The sequence below is a fragment of the Lissotriton vulgaris genome, chromosome 7, assembly GCF_964263255.1.
Source record: "Lissotriton vulgaris chromosome 7, aLisVul1.2, whole genome shotgun sequence".
Taxonomy (NCBI): domain Eukaryota; kingdom Metazoa; phylum Chordata; class Amphibia; order Caudata; family Salamandridae; genus Lissotriton; species Lissotriton vulgaris.
Genome location: NC_141695.1, coordinates 1,622,463,484 through 1,622,488,101, shown reverse-complemented (window position 1 = coordinate 1,622,488,101; position 24,618 = coordinate 1,622,463,484). Strand labels below are relative to the sequence as shown.

General features: G+C 46.0%; 1 protein-coding gene across 1 annotated transcript in view; it reads right to left on the bottom strand.

The window, feature by feature from the left end:
* Positions 1-24,618, bottom strand: part of ADA (adenosine deaminase) — a 274,533-nt gene that overhangs the window by 183,304 nt on the left and 66,611 nt on the right. Inside the window, exon 2 of the mRNA XM_086932554.1 lies at positions 1,647-1,708. Within this exon, the coding sequence (XP_086788680.1) occupies positions 1,647-1,708 (62 nt within the window). The remainder of the gene's footprint in view (positions 1-1,646; positions 1,709-24,618) is intronic.

Genomic DNA, 24,618 nt, shown 5'->3' with positions numbered 1-24,618 from the left:
GGGAGATTAGTATATGATCAAATTGTTGCAAACCGAGGAGCGCGTAAAGCATTCATTATTACCCAGACTGACATGGATAAACACTGAAATTAATAATGCACATAAGGCGACTGGTGAATGCACGCTGACATTGCCCACACATACATGTTTCTGCCCTGTCTCACCTTGCACTCGGCTCCTTTGTCCCTCTTGCTGTCGGCGCTCTGTCCATGGACACAATGATTGGCTCTGCAATGGCCGCCGCAGGTGAGGTTCCCGAATGAAACAAGGTGTTTCAGAATAACAGGGTTACTGGTCCTGACCCCGCTGTTTAGGCTCCTACGCCCCTGGGTCCCCGCATCGCCGCCCTAGCACTCCACCCTCCCCCAGGCAGCAGCTACACTTCTCTGCGGCTGTACGCCGCGCAGATACTCTTGCCTCTGGGTCCCGGCATTGCCGCCCTTGCATTCCACCCTCCCCAGGCAGCAGCTACACTTCTCTGCGGCTGTACGCCGCACAGATACTCTTGCCCCTGGGTCCCGGCATCGCCGCCCTAGCATTCCACCCTCCCCAGGCAGCAGCTACACTTCTCTGCGGCTGTACGCCGCGCATATACTCTTGCCTCTGGGTCTGGGTATATGCAGGAAGAGAGAGAGTTCTCGTGACGGGCTAGCAACAACAACAGCTGCTGTAGAAGACAGGCATGCAAGCAGCACAGCGCGCGATGGTGGAGGGACGACCGCAACGAGGGGGGAAGAGGGGAAGCAAATGATGGTAATAGGACGAAAAATCATCGATTGAGAGGAAGGGAGCTAGACTGAGATGGTGAGGCAGAGGTTTCGCACAGGAGTAGGAAACAAGCAGTGGGAACAACAGACACCCCAAGCTCGCGCTCACCAAAACAAAATGGCGGCCAAAAATTTCGGATTCGAGGGCGTGGTTTTCCTGTCCTGAGTGACGGACGACGTCACTGTCTAAAGAACAGCAAAACCTACGCCCCCAAATCCGAAAAAGACAGAGCCTATTCGGAGGGACAGCTCTCTCCTCCAATGGCTGGCCTCCGTTTAGGAAGCCAGACAATGAAGGGAGAGCCAAAAAGAGGGAGGGATAAAGCAGCCCTCTTACTGACAATAAATCTCGGACTTCCGGTCTGCCTTCGGCAGACCGGATATTACCTCGACCTAAAAATGTATGCAACAGTGCCCCCCAGCCCTTATTCAAACTGTTCCAAATAAACGTGTCACTGGTGCAGAAATATCGTTCCATACATGCCTTACTGGTGGTACAGGAGTTCCTGTGAAGGAACCTGCATTCTCTTAGATTTCATAAAGGACTCTAGCCTTGTGAAACCTTTTGAAGTCTGCGAATCACTAAGTAACTGTTCTATTACCCTGGAAACAAGGTTTACCTACAAGGATGTCTGGTAAACACCACTTAAAAGCGTGCCTTTAATTAGCTGCACTAAACATTGTGCCTTTTTGTGCACCTCGCCTAGAACCTACAAAAACAATGAAAAGCCCACTACACACATACAATTGGACAGATTGTGGGCATTTTGCTAAGAAGAGAAATAACGAGATATTACCATTCCATCGAAAGTGAACTTTAAATAGTTTTCCATTCTGTTCCTAGTAAAACGTGTCAAGCATTATGTGTCTAGAACTCACCGAGCAAAATACAAAATGGTTTCCGGCTTAATGCTGCCATCTAGGTGAACATGGAGCTCCACCTGCAAAAAAGCAAAATAATAAATATGTCAATATTACCAAAAGTGTATTAAAGAATGAATGTATTATGATTTGTATTCTTCAATTATAAATTTGATTTTAGCTTAACAGCAGATATTTACCCAGTGTTAGGTTAAACAATGTTAAGACTGAAAACGATTGTCAATAATGGCTACTTAAAGCGTTGATCAGAGCTTATATAGCCCACAGTTAAGAAAGGGGTTAAAAGATCCTGAAGTAGAAGTGTGCATTGTGTAAGCCAGTCAGTGGCTTCTAAGCTATTAACTTCTCTTGATCACTATTGCTAACTTGTACTCTGTCCTAAGCAATTTCTTCGATTTGAACCTCAAAACAATGCGAGAAAATACAAAAACAAGTATGCACAATATTATACAATGTTTTATTTAATTTTCACACTAAAAAACTCAAAATTATAATGTTAATGGGAAGATTGCCGCTTTTCAATATTTCCTTTATTTTTGAAAAGTGGGGAGGTATGCTAGGCTCTACAGTATCACTTTGTCTTTTTCGCTCTTAATACATGTATTTTTGTTGCCACCTACCAAAGCTTCAAAAATAGGCCACCAGTCATCCATACTAGATTCTGTTTGAAGAAATGGCACTGCTAACACGAAGAATGCTAAAGACACCAACTTCATTTTTTACCTCCAATTTCTAATGTATTCACATTTAGAGAACGTTTTACATTTTTACATTTTGATTTTTTATGTATCTATATTTTGTTAACGTCGGTGTCAGTCCCACCGACATTGCATTTAAACCCTATATGTTTACGTGGTTGGACTAATGGATAAGACCAGAATAACACAGCTAGCAATGGCACAATCATCAAATAAAGCATCAATATTTCTTATCTCTAGCCGGGTCATAAAACCTTCATCATGATACAACTAAAAAACAACCAGATTCAAACTGAGTTTGTGCCAGATGACAATAGGCGCTAGTGTGCAAAAGAAAACAAACAGCATTTCTTCCCATTTTTGCACTAGCACCAGCATCTAAATAGTCCTGTAAATTGCATTTTGGTATTACATTTGCTCTTCTATTACATAAAATTCGACTGTCTAAAAGCTGCAAAATGTATCAGTGAAAGCAGTGCTTGGTCCATGCTCCAGTGATAGGGAATACGTACAAACAGAAAGTGAAGCCAGCACACACTGAACAAACAGGAGTCAGCAAAATAAGAGTGGCAATGAAGCTACCAAATGGTAAGCAGCTACAGCGCATGCGGTGTCTCAGGCGAGACTTAAAAACTGAGCCTTAGCCTCAATTAAACCGAGCCAAGAATTGTTCATCTGTTTGGATTCAGAAAAAAATACTCCCTCCACCCTACTAAGGTCTTCAATCGATCATTCAAGAAATTCATACTTTCATTTCTGGCTGACTTAATGCCTTTACCACAGGACTCCACCGCCGGAACGCACCTGCATTAAGAAAAACTCCATTAGAAGCAGAAAATGGTGCATGTGGCCTGTGGTACTGTGTCCAGCTGTGGACAGTATCCATGGCTGTATTTCCCACAGACCGCACTGCTATACCACCGGTGGTAACACAGAATATGACATCACAGACATTTTGCCATCCTGTCAGGATTTGCGATCTTGGCAGATTAGACATCAGTTTTTCTTTCATATAAAGTTCACCTGAATCTGAAACATTTTAGGTGTGGTTATATGAGTGACACAGCTTTGGATTTATGTTAAGATCAGTAGTCTTAACAATGCTACTTCTGTAAGAAGCTAAAGCTGTAAAAGCTGTTGTTCAGTCATGTCAGCACCATGTTACGTATATGGTGCACTCACCAAAAGATTCAAATTAGGCTTATTGGCACCTACTCCATAATACCAGGGCTGATTATCTATATATATAAAAACAAATGTATGTCTGTCTGTTTGTCCTTTATGCATTACTACACCATTCATCTGATCTGCATGAAACTTAGGGAAGTTGTTGAGTACACTCCCGCGAAGGTTTCTGGCAAAAAAAATAATAATAATAATTCAAAATAAATAAATAAAAAATTGTTAAAAGTTGGTAACACCTTAGCTGCGTGTAAATATCCCTCCCTAGTGCTGCGCTGTCCATTGGAACTAGTGCTGAATGGACGTCCAATGGACGTGCGCAGCACTGGGGAGGTAGCGCTCGTGACGACCGTTGGCCGTCAGCAGCACTTAAGAGGTTAAGTACACTTCCGCGAAGGTTTCTGGCAAAAAAGCAAACAAAACATTTTTTTAAATATCGGCACCCGGCCCCCCAGGGCCCTCATAATCTTCCAATACTGAACGTTTACAGTTTCCGGTGCGACTCCCTTTTGCAATGACCATCAAATGTAAATGTAAATGTACATGTATTTATATAGCGCAAATCGCCCACATCGCAGGCATCTATGCGCTTGCTTAGGGAACCCGTCCTGGTATTCCCCTGTGAGATACCCCGGCAGGGTATCCACAAGGTGAAAGCCAGGCATCCCGCCGCGAGGGGCCGTTGTGGAGATTAAGCAAGCTATTGCCCAGAGTCGCAGAATGTGAACCCTTGAGTCAAGTAGGCACCGGAGTGAGAATTATCGAGTCCGTGGAATTATTGAGCCCAACCCCCGTCGCGGCGGGGAATTGAACCCTGGTCCAGGGCCGATCTCAGCTTCCGGGTCTGCCGCCTCTAACCCCTGAGCCACACTTCTCCATCAACAAAGCACAAGGACAATCTCTGCAAGTGGGTGGACTAGATTTGGAGAATCCGTGCTTCTCACATGGACAACTGTATGTGGCCAGCTCACGCATCGGAAAAACTTCTGATTTATTCGTGTACGCACCAGACGGAAAAACAAAAAATACCGCGTATCCACAAGCACTCGAATAAATAAACCGAATTAAAACAACACTTTAAAATGTTTTCCATATTAAAATGAATAAGTTTAAATAAAAATGACACAATGTAAAATGAATGTTATCATAACAAGTTTCCTTAAATTTCCTTTCTTCTGAGATCGCAGCAACGCGCGACAGGTCAGCTAGTGCATAATAAATTTCTTTTTATGTTACTTTTCATACCACAGTTGTTCCAACCTCTTACCACTGTTATTACCTAATTATTTAGCAAATATGGCAGGAATGGATGTGTCGGTAATACCATTAAATTCTGCCATTCCTGCGTAATTTAAATCCCAACAGATAATTTGGTAAATAAACATAGAAACACTAATATTTCCCCGCGTCTCTATGAACAGTAAATGTTTGATGCTTAATGCTACTGACTTTACTATCTTGTAAACTATGGAAGGTTGCAGTGGCCCGCTAAGAGTCAAATTAGTGACTCGAAGTGCACAGTGGAAAACAAAACCTAGACTGGGAGTTGCAATTAGGCCGATCAATCACAGGGACTCATTTAGACACAAGTGTGTTTGCTTCTGCTGCAGTGTCTTCTAATTTGGAAGGCAGGCCCGCCTCAGGGAACCATTAAACGAGATTATCTGGCGAGTGCTCGGCTGCACGAGGCATTCTAAACAGATCTGAAATACAGTGGTAGTTGTTTGTTCCTGTTTCCATCAAACCTCTATTGCTCAGGCTGGCTCAATCTCAAAATAATCTTTTTTTGTTTAGAACGAGATTTTAGTTTTCGCTTCTTGGGACAGAAACGTTGTTAAAACACATAAAAGAAAAATAATCCCAGTGTGGGAAAAATGTATCAAAAAGTAGCTCAAGAAAAAAAAATCCCCTACTCCTTTAACAGGGAGAAGGGAGAACCTGACTAATTTATCTGTGGTTTCCAACAAAATAATTATTTATGTCACACCAAGGGCGGGAGGGGCGCCGAACCCTGATATCGATTTGTAGATGAAAGCTCAGCATTTACAAAGGTGGCGGAGTACACACGATTATTGGATTGGGAAAAGAAGCAAAAAGCAAGCCTCAGATGGAGAAGTGTAGCCATGGATGCAGTGCAGGCCTCTAATTTGTCCAAATGTTGTAGGTATTCAGGATGGAGGGGCAGGAGGAAGAAAGATACAGATGAAGCAATTACACAAGGCGAAGTGAGTATATGACTGTTTATTGCACAAAATAACAAACTACAAGGATTGGAGGAAGGAATGCGAGCCAAAAGAGCACATATGTGTATAAATAAGTAACCTGGGCGCTTGAAGTAGGTAGAGGTTGTTGGTTAAAAATCCCCCCTTAGAGACATTTACCTTATAGTACTGTTACCCTTGACTTTGAGGTACAAGGTCACCATCAATTTAATGTGTCTGTCCAGGGAACAAGGGGGCATATTACCAAGGGCCTTATCGCCGCTTTAGCGGGAATTTTTCCCGCTAAAGCGGCGATAATTTAATCGCCCTATTACCTAGCTGTCGCTAACACCAGTTAGCGACAGCTAGTAGGAGATAGCGACCATCTTGAGGCCCACTTTGCATGTCAGCGATATTTATCACTAATGACATGCAAAGTGGGCGTGCCAAGATGTTAGCGACTGGAAACAGTCGCTAACATCGCTATCTCCTATTACCTACTTTTGGAAATATTCGCGCTAAGAGTGAATATCTCCAAAAGCTAACGCCTGCCCAGAGCAGTTCTTAGCCATGTTATCCAATGGTAGGTGGATAACATGGCTAAGAGCATTAGCTTGGTAATGCATGAATATCACTGACTTTTCAGAGATATTCATGCATTCCGGCCGATTTTTATCGCTTTTGGGATAAACCTTGATAATAGCAAGGTTTATCTGCGATAAAAATCGGCGGAGCTCGGGGATAATAATATTGCCGCTAAGCCAACATAGCGATAATTATCGCTAGTCGTTGGTAATATGCCCCAAGATTATCATAACTAAAAACATGAGATACGTAGGAAATGCCCTTTCCCATAATATTCTGGGACCGATCAATCAACCGTAATAATGCTAGTTTTAACTCCAGGTGTAGAAAGTTTGCAGAGAAGGGCCTTTATGGGCGCTGTGCAAATCATTTAGGTATGTTGTACCCATGCATGCACAGAGCATAAGAGAGGTGGCATTATTCTTATGATAAGTGACAGGTGGAACATCAACAAGTGAGTTGCAAGACTTGGGGACCAATTCACAAACTGCATTTGGGGATAGTTTAGTAGAACTAATATAGTACTACTAATGTACTATGAAATGCTATTCACATACCTACGAGTGGATTCTCCCCATCCTGCTATACTATCTTTCCTATAAGAGATTCTCACACATGTAAGTTTACTATTTAGTAGTTAATGTGGGAAGCACTGGGGGCGTGGCTGAAAAAATGGGTATGTTCACTACTAAGAGGTGTGGCGCCGCGGCTAGGGCGACTAACTCTGGAATCTGGGGATCACGGTTCGATCCCCGGCACCGGTGGCAGATTTGCCCAGCACCATGTGACTCTGGGCAATAGCTTGCTTATTCTTCCTGACGGCCCCCAGCGCCTAGAGACCCTAACGGGTGATTGTGCGCTTTACAAATGTGGATTATTATTATAAGTAACTAAGTAAATCTACATTGTCTGATTAATAAAAATCATTACAATCGAAAGGAAGTGTAAAATCATATGCACATTCATTCGTAAAAGAATGAGTTAAGGATGAAAATATAAAAGCAAAGCCAATTAGAAGTTTCATCGAACTCAAAAGAATTATATTACAGATATTATGATGATTTAGGGATAATATTCCGTACTGGAACAGTGATACCACGTACACAAGTCCTTAGAGTAGCTTTTAGTTCTACTAATTTACATACTGTATTGGGCATTCTTAAAATCACATTTTATGGTCAGATAAAACTAAAACGCTGTGATTCTATAAGCAAATGTAAATGTAAATGTATTGCGATTTATATAGCGCACGTATAACCCGAAGGCATCAAGGCGTTTGCCTTGGGAACCCGTCCTGGTATTCCCCTGTGAGATAACCCCAGCAGGGTATCCACAAGGTGAAAGCCAGGCATCCCGCCGCGAGGGGCCGTAGTGGAGATTAAGCAAGCTATTGCCCAGAGTCGCAGAGTGTGAACCCGTGAGTCGAGTAGGCACCGGAACGAGAATTATCGAGTCCGTGGAATTTTTGAGCCCAAGATGTCCAATAAGGTGTTTCCGTGCCTACAGATCATTACTGCTCTCCATATCAGTCAATGGAACTTTTCAGTCCGGGTGCAATAAAGTTCCTCCCTGCTTACTTCTCTGAACTGAACTACATTGTTAAAATCACATTTCATAAGTCAGATAAAACTATAAACACTGTAATTCAATACAATTATAAAAGTTCAATAAATGCTTCAGTGTTGATAAGGAGTCAATAAAAGGCATCTGGATCAATAAAGGGCCTCAATGCTTACAGCTCAATGATGCACTATATTAGTAAATTCACAATTAATAAGTCAAAGAGCAGAATTATATACACTGTAAATCAATAAGCAGGTTGAAGTTTAATAAAGTGCTTCCGTGCCTACGAATAATGACTGCACTCCACATCAGTTTAGTGGAAATTTGTAGTCCTGATCGACAAAATGTATTCGTACTTACATCTTAGTACTGCACTCCATCTCAGTTTATGAATTTTTTTAAACACTTTCGATCGTTACACGGGTGAGTGATCATGCATATAAACCATTACTACTCTCTATATCCATCTATGGGAGTTTTGAGTCCAAATTTAACATCGTATCTACTATGAGAATAAACTTGACGAGTTGAATGATTAAGTGGATTGATTTCCCACAGAGACAAAGTATAATAGCTTGACATTATGTTTCCACCCCATGGTCAATAAAGAGAGGTTTCAACAAAGCTTGCTGCTCCTGTCATAGACGGGGGAAATGCTTACAATATGTAGTAAACCACAAAGTCTACAACTGGATGTTGACCAATTTTGTATCCATCTTGGAGTTCCATCCTTTGTTGGGTATCGACCAAATCTTTAGTTTTGTACTAAATGGAGGAGTAAGGAGGGGTTTTGGGAGGTTTAGGGATGCTGTTAGAGAGAGACATGCATCCACCCCCCAAAAATTAAGCACTTTTAGCAATTACTAATGCATAATAAAACAAGCATTTGCAATGCAATAGGGCTCGTATTAGTAAAGTTAGAGGTATTAGTATTGTAAATGACATTGTATGATGGTAACTGTGGCCTTCTGAAGTGCTTTGTGTGACCACATGGCACAACTACCAACCTACTGCCCAGGCCCTAAAGCATTCTGGCTCCAGTAATTGGCTTCAGATTTTCTTACCAATCCAGTGCTATGGCAGTGCCAGCCAATAGACCTGGAGGCGAGCACAAGCAGCCTTAGGAAGGAAGGAGCAATAGGCCATGTGCACGACAAATGTTGGGATACACAGATGGCATTACCCATGGAAAGCAAAGTATGCGTAATGTGCTCTGGTCTGACCCAACTCCTGTTTGCAGAATTGTGAACCACGCTGGCCTGTGGTGCACTTGCACATTGGCTGCCTCCATGCTACACATGCAATACCCTCTGTGCTGCCGCTTCTGCCCAAGGTAGCGAACATTGATGTTTGGCACAGGTGCCAAAAACCATCCCATATTCAACTTACCGTAGTGGCCTACGCACGTGAGTTGAGCTACAACTTCTGGCAATGCTTGATTTTCAACAAGATAGTCCAAGGCTAACATCCTCTGTGGCATACAACTTTCAGGAGGAGTAGGAAAGTTAATTTACCCCCGTGCAAACCAGTTGCACTTACGGTGATGACATTTGGTTACAGAGAAATCATGAGAGCAACACAACATTGTGCTGGACAAAGTGTGCCAAGCCCTCCTAGAAACAAAGCTGACTCTTACCTTGGTGAAGTTCAGATTTTAAAAACCAGAACTCAAGTTGTATGATAATCATTTTCCCGACAAATACACGGTCTGATCCAGAGAAGGCTTGCCTAGATGTCCCCAAAGTTGTGAACGATTTGAGGTTATTCACCAGCATGGCCTGCTTCTGCGTAGCTTTGCAATTAAAATATTGTAGCAAGTGATCAAACATGTAAATACTTTTAGGTTGTTGCCAACACCCAAGGAGACATTTTTAAAGTTGGCTAAAACCAAGAGTGATCTCATGGCATACTTTGAACCAAGGTCTGATAGCAGTTCAGTTGGGTTAAGAATAATTTTAACACAACAGAAGCCTACAAGAGTCTGCACAAAAGGTTGTTTCATATGCCATAAGAAGTCTGTCAGAGGCGTAACATTTTCAGCTGGAAAGGACTGTTTGGCAGTGGTGTATGGGCTTACCAGTATTGCCATATATATCCAATTATCTGAGATTTATAAAAGCAGTGCCATCGAGTTGGGTAATGGTAAAATCTGTTACTTAGAGCAATATGAAGCAGAGGCAAGTGCTACATTGAAAAAATATTGATTTTGCAAATTAAAGACCAAATTTTTATTATGCATGGAGAGTACACCTTCAGAGATAAGACTTTAAGATTGTGCACATACATTTGGGAAGAGTGCTGGTGAGTCACACGCCCTGCTTTAATCACAGCAGTGCCCCCCTCACTTGCAGATGTTTATTGAGTACATCAATGTTCGGGTGAAATGTGTGCCACCTGGCCCAATGTCCTTGGAGTGCGTGCATGCACTCTCTCTATCTTCCAGTCTGTGTTCCACTGACCTGACCGTGCAAGAAAAACTCATCAAAGATTGATGGTGTTGTCACGTGCCTTAAGTGTGACAAACAAGCTGTGGGGGACAGCTACACGGTACGATCACGCTGCCTGTCCTTCCATACTACCTATTGTGTGAGGATCAATTAAGACTTATGGATTTGTTGTCACAAATAACTTGACATGGGAGAAGCAGATGTTCTCGTTTTTTGGAGACCCACGTATGGGCGACCCTCAAAGCACGCGCCCTGTGCCAATGCACAATGAAACGTGACCGGTCTGCCCACGAAGCATGCTTGTTGACATATACCATACTGACATCCGTTCTTGTTAAGGGGCGCCAGAGTTGCTCCGGGAAAGGACTCTTTGCGTTACACTTGAACGCCCCCTTGCTTTGCTAAACCGTAAGATCAGCACTGAAAACAAGATTATATAAAGAGCGATATGATTTGGCAGGAGTTTAGAGAAAACAGAACTGGATCGCAGTGACCTTCTCCTGCAATCTTCATTGGCCTGCGGTTTATTTTTGTTTGTGATTTGAAATTAAACCACCTCTCTTTGGCTGGACATTAAGTAAAGGAAAAGCTCTTCTAGTTAAAGGGCTAAAGGCAAAAGGAAACACCTGGCCAGGAATTTGAAGCGCTTTGCAAATACTAATATTGAGTGCACTACCGCAAAATGCTTCCACAATAAAGTTCGACTGATTCAGCCCACCCTCTCATTAGAACACAGACGAAGGGCCTGATCACATATCTTTGGCAGCCGAAGAGTGTTTTGACTCGCAGGCAAGGGTGTGCGTTTGCAAGGCCCAGCACAGCGTGTGACTTGTTTTTGCTGCCGACTGGCATTTTCTCAGCGTGTTTTATGGCACACAGTGCAAGATTTAGGAATAAGCATTTTTGCACATGAACATTCAAGGGTGCAAAGTGCAGCGTTACCGAGATAGGCATGCATTCGTAGGTATTCTGTGGAGTGTAGGTCCGTTGAATATGCCCTGGCATTGCTGTGGGGAGGGGGGGAAGAGAAATGCACGGCCGTGAAAGTGGCTCTCGGGGCACATTCCTTTGAAGTGTCGGGTCTGATGCAATTATGCGAGGCAGGCTGGTTAGGAAGCAAATGGCAAGGGAGGGAGGCTGAGGCTTTGATGTGGGGAGTCACAAGTGAAGTGAATAATTAGGGGAGGAGAACTGGCAGGCTGATAGGCAGAAGGCTCAGGCAAGCTTGTGCACGAGGCGGCGTGCACTTCCCAAAATCCTCTGACAGCCCTTGGCCTTAAGAAATGGTTTGACTGCATTAGGGCTCGTTTCCTATTCCTGCGGAATAGGAAAGGATAAGCCTTTAAAAAGGCATTTTTCTCTGCTTTTAGCATGAATTTTTTTTTTAGTTTAATCTTCAGAAAAAAATATTTTCGTGTAGTTAATTAAATATTTAATATTAATTTACAATTAAGTTAATAGTGTTGTATAGCATTTTTCATTCTGTCCACATCTAACATAAATATCTAAAATTAATGTAGACTAATATTTTTCATACAGGGACACTCCGCGGTCAGGATGAAGATCACTGTATAGTAATGTAAAGGGAAAATCTAAAAAGTATTTTAAAGTTTCTAATAAATCAGTAAAAATGGAACGCCCACAGCAACACCCATTGCAGACCGTGAGTTAAAAGGAACAATATTTACAAGGCCTCATTAAGCCACACAAAGTGGCTTAGTGCTGCTTGGTAAATATGGAGCAGACTGCTGAGCCACCAGAGCATCCCAACAAGTTACCCACCGGTGGTGCAGCCTCATTGTAAAGGAGGCCCTTAGAGTTCTGCAGATCTCTCACTGCCATGTTGGACTGCTACCCATTGGAACCAACGCTATACATTCTGGACTTCCCCCAGTGCCCTGGCAATACCAGCTTGCATGTCTCCATCACTGCAAAGTGTGTTTCTAAAGTAAGGTGTACATACAATCCTCCTTCTCAAGTGTATTTGACCCTTGGCTACCCTCCCAGTACTTCTGCTGGGAAAGTTATTAGCAGGTTGACTTGCCAAAGCTTGCCTGGCTTGGCCAGGACACATCTGTTCCTGATGGAACTTCTGCAATGGGTTTTGGCAAAAAGAGATATTTGCATGAAATTTTCCATTTTTGATTACAAGTGTGCATAGTTCAATGACTGAAGCATGAATGAGCCAGGGCCACGCACTCAGAGATGTACCTCCGTCTGACAAAAGAATTGTGTTGTGCGCTGGGGTGAGCGCAACCAGGATGCATGCAAATTACCTAGCATTTTTTAAAGATACTCCTTGACACTTGATGGGGCTTTAGAGGCTCCTGTGAGGGTCGGTACAGCCACAGTTTGAACCCACCTTCGCGGGGACCGTCAAGCCCCACAAAGAGTGGATTGCAGAGGCTGCCTGTGGACATACTGACACTGGCTCCTGCCACATTTTCTGTGTCTTTGCAGGCACACCACCAGCCTCCCACGGAGTGTGGCCGGGGTCCACGCACTCTGTGACTGCACCCCTTTGATGGAGTTCCTCGGGGGTGCATGGGACCATGCATGCCACCTACAGTGCAGCCCGGGGGAGGTCTATCTGTGAGCCACCCCTTGGGTGGAGTAGAGTTGGCACCTCCTCTGAGGGCCTCTTTACTGTTGCACCTGTGTATCTTATAGGACACAGACACACTTGCACTGGAGTATGCTCCTTTGCATTGGCCACATCCAATTTTATCATAAGGACCCAGTGCCTAGATTTTATTTTTTATTTTTATTTCTTGCAGTTTGATATAGCACAAACTTGACCAGGGGCATTAGAGTAGTTTGCATGAGCAACAGATTACAATACACAAATCAGCACATCACCATCACCCCACAGCTCCTTAAAATAAGAAAGTAAAGAAAGACTCCTCTGTTCGACATATAACTTCCCAGTCAATGCTTGATTTCCAAAATAAGTGCTGAGGCCTCAAGTTTTTCTCAGAAACCCGCAGTCGCCTCGTACAAATTCCAGCAATGCTAAAAACTAAAGCTACAAAGTCTTGCTGCCACCTTATGCCTCTTTCTTCCGGTTAAACCAACATGCGCACTTAGCAGTGCCCATCACTCCTCCTCCCTGAAGCCCAGGAAAGCCTGGCTCCGCCCTGCCCTGTGACTCGGCTACACAGCAGAGGCAACAATGAAAAATAAAATTATAATAACATTATTTTATTAGCATTTTATTTTTCACTGTTGGCTCTGCTGAGTATCAGCAGTCGGGTGACGCTCCTCCCCCATAGCGGAGGAGCCGCCCCTGCATTGTGGACGAGGAAAAATACAGCATAATTAGTTACGTAAAGTAAGTGTAAGAGGACATTTTCCAAAGGATGACTCCAAGCAATTTTGAGCACTGGGGCATCCTTCAATGCCAATGAATCGAAAAAGACTTAGAACTTGGGAGAAGTGGGGGAGTACCTTTATATATAATGCCAAGGCAAAAATAAGCTTCTGCCTTCTATTATTCGCTCTCTTTAACTCCAGTGTGCCCAATTGTTCATTTCTATGCCATTATCCCCTTGAATCCTACAGTCTCTCCCCCCAGCTCGCCTCAAGCTGTGTTACATTTAAACATTTAGCCCCCTCTCCTTTACTCCATGTCTCATGCTGGTTAGTAACTCAGTTCTCATTCTATTCAGACCTCCCCTTTTCCCACCACTTTTGTTGTGACCCCAGAGCTGAATTCCATGTTCCATTCACTCAGACTTGAGCTAAGGGCGCTGATGTGAGGAAGTGAAGAACTAAGCTATGGAGATGGTGAGGACTTAGAAAAAATGGGAGTTGGTGTGCCACACTGGAGGAAAAGAGGGATGGGGAGAATATGAACGAAACAAAAGATAAGCGAAGGACTAGAGGAAATCATTCTTCATTTCAAAACACAGACCCAGATTTACTAACACTTTGCATAGGGTTAGGATGACTTTTGTAGCACAAATGTAGCACAGAGTTGTGGTTGTATTTATTTTCCAATGCAAATCAGGATTTACGTTCAAATATTGGCCCAAGTGACTACTATTTTGCATCAAGTGGGAATTCCATGGGTGGTACATGGGTGTCCTCATGCAAACACACGTGGGCTTTGATTTACTAAGAGTGGTAAACAGGGATTTGTGCAAAAATGGAGGCAAAACGTTTTAATTTCTCCATTCTTCTCAAACATTGCATATCTGCTGCATTGTGCAAAGCACAGCTACTAAAGCAGGAGCTCAACCAGATGCCAAACCTGATCGAACACCAACTTCTAGAAGTACAATTTCAACTGAAATGTTCAATCCCATTGGTAGTCATTACAACCAGGTCTTAGCTTCCAATTTATCCCGCAACTGATGGACCCCAGGGTACCATATCTAAAAATCCATCAAGTCAAAATGGGAATTGCTTAGCTTTACGGGATTTTATGAATATGAACAAAGATAATCCTCCAAGCTATTTGTTGAAGTTTGCCAGCGCATTACTTAACCCCTTTGACGCTGATGACGAGCTCAGCTCGTCATGAAGTACACCTCTCATACGCTCATGACGAGCTGAGCTCGTCATGAACCGCTGGATTTTTAAATCTTCAGCGCACAGCGGGAAAATGCGCCGCACCGATAGTGTTAATGCATGGGTACTCACAACCTTTTTCTCAGGGGCCAAAAGTACAGTCTGGTTTGTGGCCGAGGGCCGCACCGATGAGCCTGCGGGAGGGGGCGGGCGGTGCTACTAAAGTAAAAATCTTCATTGTACAGGACAGGAATGCAAGGGCCCTGTGCTGTACGGTGCATGAGGCGTGTATGGTGTATGGGGCAGGGATGCAAAGGACCTGGGATGTAAGGTTCATGAGCCACAGATGGTCGCTGAAATGTAGCCTATGGGGCAGGGTGCAGGGGCAGTGTGCTGTATGAGGCACGAGGTACTGATGCATCTCAGGGCTGTAGTGTACGGGCAGGGGTGGGAGGGCACCAACCGGTGGCTGCACATTTAACTAGGTAGAGATCAGAAGCAGCACTGCAAGTGGCAGGGATATTAAAACCCTGGATCTGAACCTTTGAGAAAAACTATGAAAATGTGTTGTTTCAAGCAAGATTAATCTAGGTTGGTTAATCTTACTCGTAAGAGTCCACTCTCTCTAGTTCGGGGATGTCCTTTGAGTTGCTGGTTGAGTTGTAAAAATATAGGTCCATTCATTTAATGAATTAATTAATTCATGAGGCACTGGTCGCCACCAGTGCCAAAGCCGGCCCTGGATCTCTCCGTGAAAACCATGCTCCAAACCCGCACCACATCTACGAGAGACCTGTTTGAAGAACAAGGCAGAATCACATCATACTTCGTACAGTAACTTTCTTAACAATGTTTATAGAGAGGCTCGTCAGCTCTAACTAGGGGAACCGGTTTGGTACCAGGGAGCCTTGTCGCTTAAACTGCAGGTGTCTTATGCAGAAGGCACTATAATTACATGTCCTCATTGGGAGGTGAAGGAGGGAAAACTATTGGACAGGCATAGCGTGGTAACATGGATAAACAGCACGCCTTTACTTTGGGAAGGTTCAAAACAGATTGGTGCTGCTGAAAAAGGCCGGTGGCACGGATATGACTGACTGATGTTGATGACGGCCCGCCTTCATGGCTGCGGCTAGCGCCATTTGGTTACTGAGGTTGCAGAGACTTGCACCACAGCAGTGTTTCCCCCGCAGTGGCTATGTTGGGCTGGGAAGGAAAGCAAGCAAACTGCATGCCCTTATTAGATGCCTCTTCCTCTGCCGCGCCACAAGCGGGTAACGTCACTAAGCAAAAAGGGGAGGAAGCACATGTGAGCAGGCGGATCACAAATTTCTTGAGCATGCTACTTTGATGCCTTTTTTGTGTTTACTATTAATGCAGCCACGAGGAATGATTAACAGGCAGAAAAATGGCTGCTGACTGCGTCTGCCATTGATTGCCAAACGGAGGCAGCATCTAAAGGTCTGGCGGGCCGCAAGTGGCCCGCGGGCCGTATTTTGAGTACCTAGGACTTAATGCCTTCCATGAACTGACTTTGGCTGTCATACATTGACCTCGTGCCATTATTGAATCAAATTGGATGCCAACATAATTGTAGAGCTTCACCTCTCTAAGATGAGTACCTTCCTCAGGTCACTTTTTTGTAGTTTGTTCTAAATTAATTTTGGGTGGATAATCAAGGAGTATTTCCAAAGGGTATTAACCTCGTTCTGGCTTCCTATCTAGGACTTATAACATGTAATTAACTCATCTGCATATAGCTAAGCACCTACCTCGATCCACGTTTCAGGGGACAATTATGCAGATAAGTTATGGGTTGAATCACATCGCTTAAGAAGATGGTGAGCACCAACTGAAACCCCTGCCGCATGTGTGGTGTCATAGGGATTCAACAAGATGACAGATCACCTCCAGGGCATGACACTCTGGCCCAGCTGTTAATATGGAGATGACTTAGCGTAGAAACTAGACGGATGGGGCACTCAAGCTTTATCAGTTTGTTTCAAAATAGGGATATGCCAGTTTGGTGCAGATTATACATTGTTTGTAAAAAAAAACTTATAATCTGCATAGACCTGCATTGTTTTTGCTTTTTAAAGAGTTTTCTAGGTAGTTGAACTTGAACAAGGACATGACCTGTGGATGGAGGGATGACAGAGCAATCAGGCGGCTCCTGTTGATGTAAGAGGGCAGACCAGGGCTTTAAGTGGGCCGGGTCATGCTGGTACACAGCACAGCAGTTCAAAAAAGCAGGTGCTGAGACGGGTCCTCATCGGGCTCTCAAATTCGCCCTCAACCTCAGGGTGAAAAAAAAAATCTTAACTCTGCAGCGGTACCACCCTTCCCTGCCTGCAATGTAACTCAAAAGAGAATCGTTATAGTTCTTTCACAGTCTCATCATTTCAGAATTGAAGCATTTTCAATATTATATTCAACAAAGCCATAGTTGTTGCTTATCTATCTTATGCATCTAATAACCACTGACAAAGTCAATAGTCCTTGCTTGTTGTAGGTGTAATTTTACTTATTGCAATATATATCTGGATGCAATGACTGAAGCAGCAAATACCAGTCGGGCAGCAAACCATGCTAAGCAAAGATATTTAGTTTATGCGTTTTAAGCCAAGCCCTTATTTACATCAGTCACGCGCTTTTTTAGAGACCCCCTCCCCCCAGATTTTTCATCCCACTCAAAGCTCTAGGCAGACCTAATTAAGGCTAGATCTGCGTTTTTTTGTGACTGTGATTTATTGATGACTTAGGCTAAATTCGGTTTAAAACCATCCCAAAAGAAATGGCCTGTTAAAGCTTTAATGGTAGCTAAATCCATATATATTAATATATGGAAGTCTTCCCAGGTATTGTTTCTGCCATTTGCTCCGTGGAATTGCCTCGCTTCTGGAAAAAATACACCCTCACCTTTCAGAAACAGATAATCTGTTTTACCAAGCATGTGGCCTTTACCTGAAGAAATGTGCATAGTTTATACCTGCCCTGTTTTCTTTCATAATATTTTAATTTAACAAATTATTTCTAGGAAATTCAATTTGACATGTCCCTGCATGTCATTATATTGTGTTATAAGAGATATTATAAAATGCCTTCTGCTATAATAAGAATACTAAAAAAAAATATTTTGCTGTGCCTTACTCCTGAAAATCCAGTTGTCAGATAAACTCACAGAAAAAAAGCTTTGACAAGCAGCCCCTTATTTTTCTCTCTTACATGGCTTATGCATGTATGAATGTATACAATTTATAAAGTGCACACCTATCACCCAAGCAACGGAGCACGCGCATCGAAGACCTGGAACACGCCCACACAGGAGCACATGCACTAATTCAGGTGGCTTTGCTTAATTTGGAAGGGTTCAAGTTCAAGTTCAAGTTCAAGTTCAGCATTTGTATAGCGCACTACTCACCCAGAGGGTCTCAAGGCGCTTGGGGGAGGGTACTTTACTTATCGAATATCCAAGTTTTTAGTTGCTTTCTGAAGGAGAGGTGGTTCTGAGTAAGTCGGAGGTGGGTGGGGAGATCGTTCCAGGTTTTGGCCGCTAGGTAGGAGAAGGATCTTCCCCCCATGGTGGATCCATGGATGCGCGGAATAGCGGCGAGGGCTTGATTGGACGATCTTAGTTGGCGGATGGGGGTGTAGAAGGACAGTCGCGTGTTGAGGCATTCGGGTCCTAGGTCGTAGAGGGCTTTGTGTGCATGGGTGAGGAGACGGAACGTTATTCTCTTGTTGGCGTAACGCAAAATGATTGACGCCTTCGCAGAATGTGATGAGGGGCTCCTGAGTCTCCCATATCTCACAGATATTCATTGGCTTTGGACTGAATTGGCCCCCTTGAATGGTTGGGTGGCCCCCGGAGGGTTGAGGTGCATGGGCTGCAGGGGACTGCGTCTCGCCCTTGGGTTGATCGTCAGTAAAAGTGTTTCCCACTGTACATGTGGGAGGAGAGGCTGGGGCATTTTTACCTCAGGAAGTCAAATCTCCCTCTACAGCAGGTAGTGGTGTAGCTAGGCTTTTGCTGCCTGAGGCGGTCCCTGCGTTTGCCATCCCACGACAGCCGCAGGTAAGAGTGGGGGCGGGGTGTTTGCCGCCCTTCGATGGTGGCAGGTAACAGAGTAGGGGTTGCGGCGGGGAGACAGATGACGAAGAGAGTTAAAGTGCTGTCGCACTCCCTGGCTACACCACTGACAGCAGGGTGTAAAATGAGTTCAGTGCAGAGGACACACTCTAATCTACCCATCCTCTTCAGTATTTATTTTTAATTTCTAATCCCAGTAGAGGGGAGGTAATGGAAAAATGTAAGCTTGTACAGCTATACAGGGCTTCGCAAGGCACTCCAGGTAGTTATGACCCCCGTTCACCTTGCACATTTCTATGCACCAGAACTGCACTTTGTCAGACCAGTCTAGGGAAACATATGAAGGGGTGTGCACTTCAGTCTGAACATCCTTCAAGAATTTGGAAAGCACAACACAAATGTGCATTGCCCCTCCTTGTTCAGACGCCAAATACACAAAGGGCCAACCCCTCGGGTTGTCACAGGTGCCAGTGTGCAGGGCTGGCTCTAGGGCGGTGCGATCGGTACAACCGCACCGGGTGTTGATTCGGGGTGGGGGTAGGGCCGGACTGAGAACCAAAACCGGCCCTGGCAAAGTGCTCGGCCGGCCCCCCCACACCCCCCGGGGGGGTTAGGGGTGCAACCGTGCTCTGCCAGGGCCGATTTTCGGCCGATTTTGTTACAGGGCCGTTTTTGCAGCAGCGCTGCAAAAACGGCCCTGAAACAAAAAAACGGCCCCCATAGGCCCAAAACCGGCCCCCACCCTTGCGACGCACTGGGGGATTGCCCGGGGCCCGCAACAGCCAGTCTGGGCCTGGGTGGGGGCGTCATTTTTGTAAATGTGTATTAACATTTTGAAAGCGACTGCTGCCATGGTCCCGGCCTCCAGCAACTTTCAGACATCAATTAAAATGTCAAGAGAAGTCTGGTGATTAATCCCCTTTCTGGGAAGAGACCAGAGGTCTTCCTAGTGGAAGTTTTGACTCACCCTAAGGTAGCACAGAGGGTTAAAATGCCTGCTGCTAAGAACGTGTACCATGCAGATAACAAAGTGCATGTAATGTAAATAGGTCAGTGGGTTACTGCTTCTGTAAGATAGCTCCTTTTGTTACTTGTTGTTCATAAGTCAAAATCCTAATGTAGAACATTGAGCTATTAACTGTCACCCTAGAGCTGCTGCTAACTGCAAGGTATATGTTAGAGCTATATGTTTTTTTGCACCGTCTTTCATTATCCTAATCTTGTGAAAAGAGTTCTTTTGGGTAGAAAACAATTCTGATTATGAAAGAGAACCCCTAACAACGATGTTAAGTTTTAAATTCTGTCTTTGTGCCTTTCCTGAATAAGAACTTTAACTATATTGCCTACCAGTATCAATGACATGTCACTCCTACACTACACCTTGTAGTCCTGTCTGATGTAACATTTCCTATACACTGATTTACTCACATATGATTGTCTCTGTGCAATGTGTGTGTGGTGTAAAGTTCTCTGACACTTTACACTGGTTTGAGTGGTGCTGTTAAACTAAATTAATCTGAGAGACAGTGGTTATGGAGACTTGAGAGGCCTATTAAAGGGTGCTAGTGAGGGAATCCGTGGCAGAGGTGGTCATTGGGTAGCAGAAGCCTTGGGCATGCGCGTGCCGTTTGTGGGCTATTAAAAGCACACTTTTTGTAGGTGACATAAAAATGTGCAAATCTTCGTTTTTACATTCAGATGGTGTAATCATTGTTGTAAAAGCCTTCAATTATTGGCATTATTTTGTATTTTTTGTCTTGAAAATAATACAAGATAGGTGCAAAGTTTTCCTACGTGTGCCATTATCATGTATCATATATTCACTGTAATCAAACAATGATGAATGAATGCAGGCTTCTTCACAGTAAACATTTTCATGCAAATTCGAGAACAGCATAATTCTTTGAAACTTCCAGAAGTTGAAAAGTCTCCACATAACTATTTGAAGGTTGCAAAAAACGCTTTGGAACTCAACTCACCTAAAATATCCCTTTTGAAACTCCAACATTTTTTAAATATAATTCACTGATGTGTGTAAACGCATTTTACGGGTGAAAATAAATGGTATTTAAAATATACACACCAGTATACTCTAACTTTTGTTTGAAAAAAATCAAGATTTAAGGACTCGTGTCAGCACCAGTGTATGACAGTCTAATTAGATTGTGTTACTGAAATTTCCAAAATGTTGCAATACATCTCTCCGAAGTAAAATATATTTCCTCATCTGTTTTAGGAATGAATCCTATCCTGCAAGCCTGTATTTTCTAAGAAAAATAACAGCACTTGCCACTTCACGCAGTTTTAAATCAACTGAGAAGAACCTGTAATGCTTCCATTTCTAACGATAATGGCATTACTCCTAGTCCTACTCCCTCGCCTTCCTTCAGTACAATTGAGGCCCCGCCTCCCACCCAGACCCACCCCCAGCATAAAAACTCTGCCCGCCCCCACCTCCACCTGTACATAAACAAGCCGAGCTAGCACTCAGTTGAACCGCACCGGGAGGGAGGGAGGGTCCTTGAAGGAAGGCGAGGGAGTAGGACTAGGAGTAATGCCATTATCGTTAGAAATGGAAGCATTACCTCCCGTCCCTCCCTCGCCTTCCTTCAGTACAATTGAGGACATAGCAAGCAGAAGAAAACAGGGACGGACAACTGAGTGACAAAGAACACAAAACAGTGCCCAAAACACAGCAGAACAACATCCCCGGCCTCGCAAAGAGGACAAGACCCTGAGTCCCGAACCCCCAAAGGAGGAACTACCCCCACAAGAGGAAGAGCCATCAAGAACGCGGACCAAAACCCACAACCAGAGTTGGACCACAGCGAACAGACAAAGAGACCCCCACCCGGAAGGACTCCACAACCAGCAGGCCCCACAGCAAAAGATGCCGGACAGCCAAACCGAGCAAACGAGACTCCACAGCCAAGAAAGGAGCAGGACAGAACACAGGCAAAAGCAACCTGTGACAGAGCCAAAACGCAGAGCCACCGGAAGGGACAAAGAAAGGAACCGGACCCAAAAGCAACAGAGTCGAACAGCCCAGACAGAAAGGAAACATCCAAAAACAGGGCCCAGAACAACCCCAAGCGCCCCGCAGGGGCGATGTCAACCAAAAAACAAGGCCCAAAGGCAAAAGCCGCAACCCAAGACCCCCAAGGGGCCCAAAGGGAGGACCGGACAGGACATCCAACACCAGCAGCAAAGACCCCGAAGGGAAGGACCCGACAGGCCAGGGAACAAACACCCAGACCCGGAAAAAAAAAAGAACCAGGCAACAGACCCCAGGCAACACGCAAGGAAGCCAGGAGCACCAAGAAGCTGGAAAGCAACACACTGCACTCGCAGAGGGGCCACCGACAACCCCAGCAGGACCCCAGCCGGAGGGAACCTCCACACCAAAAGGAGGCCAGCACCACAGGAACAACACCCAGAGCAGAACAGCAGGACCAAAAAAGGCCAGCAAACACCAAGCAGAGGACAGCCAAGAGGAGGACCGAGGGGAAGCCAGCAAGCCACCGCCAACGAAACAGGACCCCCCAACACAGCCAAGACCAGCTGCACAACAGCCAGGCAGCAGGGCAAACCCCGCACAGAACCCAGGGGAAGGACACGAAACTCCAAAGGGCACTAAGCCACCAGAAGGAACCTCCACCGAGCGACACACAACCCGGACAGGAGAGGAAAACAAGGAGCCCAAGGCCAACGGGGGGCAACCAACAACCCCCGAGCACAGACCCACAGCGCCCGCACCAGAAAGGCCCAAGCAACGTAAAAGGCAGGGCAGGGAAAGGCACACCGAAGAGCCAGAGGCCCAGGAGAGGGCCAGACGCCCCCCCAAGACCCGGGATCCCAGCCCAGAGACCCCAACCGGGCCACCCAGGCCGACCGCGGCGCCACAAACAGGACCACCACAGGGAGGCCCCAAAGACCCACCAACAGTACAGACACCGGGAAGGAAGGACCCAGCATAACAGAACTGCCAGCACACAGGACACCCACAGAGGCAGAGAGCCGACAGCCCCAGCACCCAGACCAGAGTCCCCAGAAACAGGACGCAGGCAACCAAGGAACAAGGACCAGAACCTGGACCCACCCAGGATGCGGCAAAGGACAACACCACCGGAGTGTCAGATGGAGCCAACACGCACAGACCCGCAGAGAGCCCCGAAAGGGCACCAGGGCAAGGCCAAAAAGGCCGCAACAGCAACCAGCAAGCGGACCCCCGGGAGAGCAGCAGGAACCAGAACAGGAACCCGAACCCAGCCACGCCCGAACAGGCCGGCAACCGAAGCCACCACAAGTGGAGCCAGAGGAGCCAGCGAACACCGAGCCAGAAGGCAACAGCGGCCGAGCCACCAGGAGAGCCCCCCCCGTGGACCGACCGACAAGGGAAGCAGGGACAACAGACCCCGAAGACCAACCCAACAGGAACCAGAGGGACAGGCCAAGAAGAAGAAAACAAGCCCAGGGAACACCGCAGAAGCCAGGCACCCCGGCACAAGCAGCCACAGGATAAGCCGGAGGAGCCCCCGGGGCCACAAGGCCCGAACCCAAGAAGGAAGAGAGGCCAGGCAACCGCCGGACAAAGGAACGGGGCCGAGCACAGACTGAACGAGAGCCACCTAATAGCGCCCGGACATGCGGGAAGACCCAGGGCAAAGGCCCGAGGCTGAAGAGGAAGGAAGCAGAAACGGGCACACCCCACATAGAACCGCAGGAAATGCAGAAAAGAAGCAGTGACCGGGAAGTGGAGAGAAGCGACCCCAAAATACATGGCATGCCAAAAACCACCAGGCAGGGCCTGCGGAAAGGCAGCCCGAAGGGCCAACACACGGAAGGGCACCAGCCAAATCCAGGAGCAGACCCCCAGGAGAACCAGGACAGGCACAAAGCCGCCGGACACCCCAGCCCCAGAAAGGAGCGGGCCCAAGACCCAAGCCCCACCGACAGGAACCCAGCAGACGGAACACATGGTAAGCAAACAGGACACCCAGTCCAGCAGAGCCACCCAGCAGGAACCGTAGACAGGCACCGGAGACAGCCCAACCCTCACCAAACCGGAGGAACCCGCACCAAGAACATACAGCAGTGACAGGAACCCAACAGGGCAAGGCACTCCGACCAAGAGGCAGTCAGCCAGGGCAAAAGGAACGGTCAAAACCGCGCCCACCCGAAAGACAGAGGAGAAAACCCACAGCAGGGACCACGGAGAGGCCCCAGTGCAAGGCACGCGAGAGGCAGGACGCCCCAACGAAGGCAAGGCAAGCAGAGGGCCCAAGGTGGCGACATGCAGCCACCCCGAACCGCCACCGCAAACTCCACGAAACCCAGCACCAAGGAGGGCACAGAAGAAGCAGAGAACAGGCCAGCCAGTGCCACGGCAGCAGCCAAGCAGAACAACAGGCCCACCAAGCAGCGCGGCCAGGACAGAGGACAACTGCACAACTGGAGGAAAGGGGCGACCCCCACCAAGAAGCACAGCCACAGGAGGAAGACAGGGACACGCAGCCCAGAAGCAAACGCCCCAGCGCAAACCGAGCGCGCAGAGAAACCTGAAACCAATCAGGACCAACACAGTGCAGAAGGAAGGAGGGCTGGGAAGAGACCGCCAACGGCAGGCCGCACAGGAAACCGCCAAACAACTGGAAGCAGGGCAGCACCACAGCGGACAAAGCCACATGCACC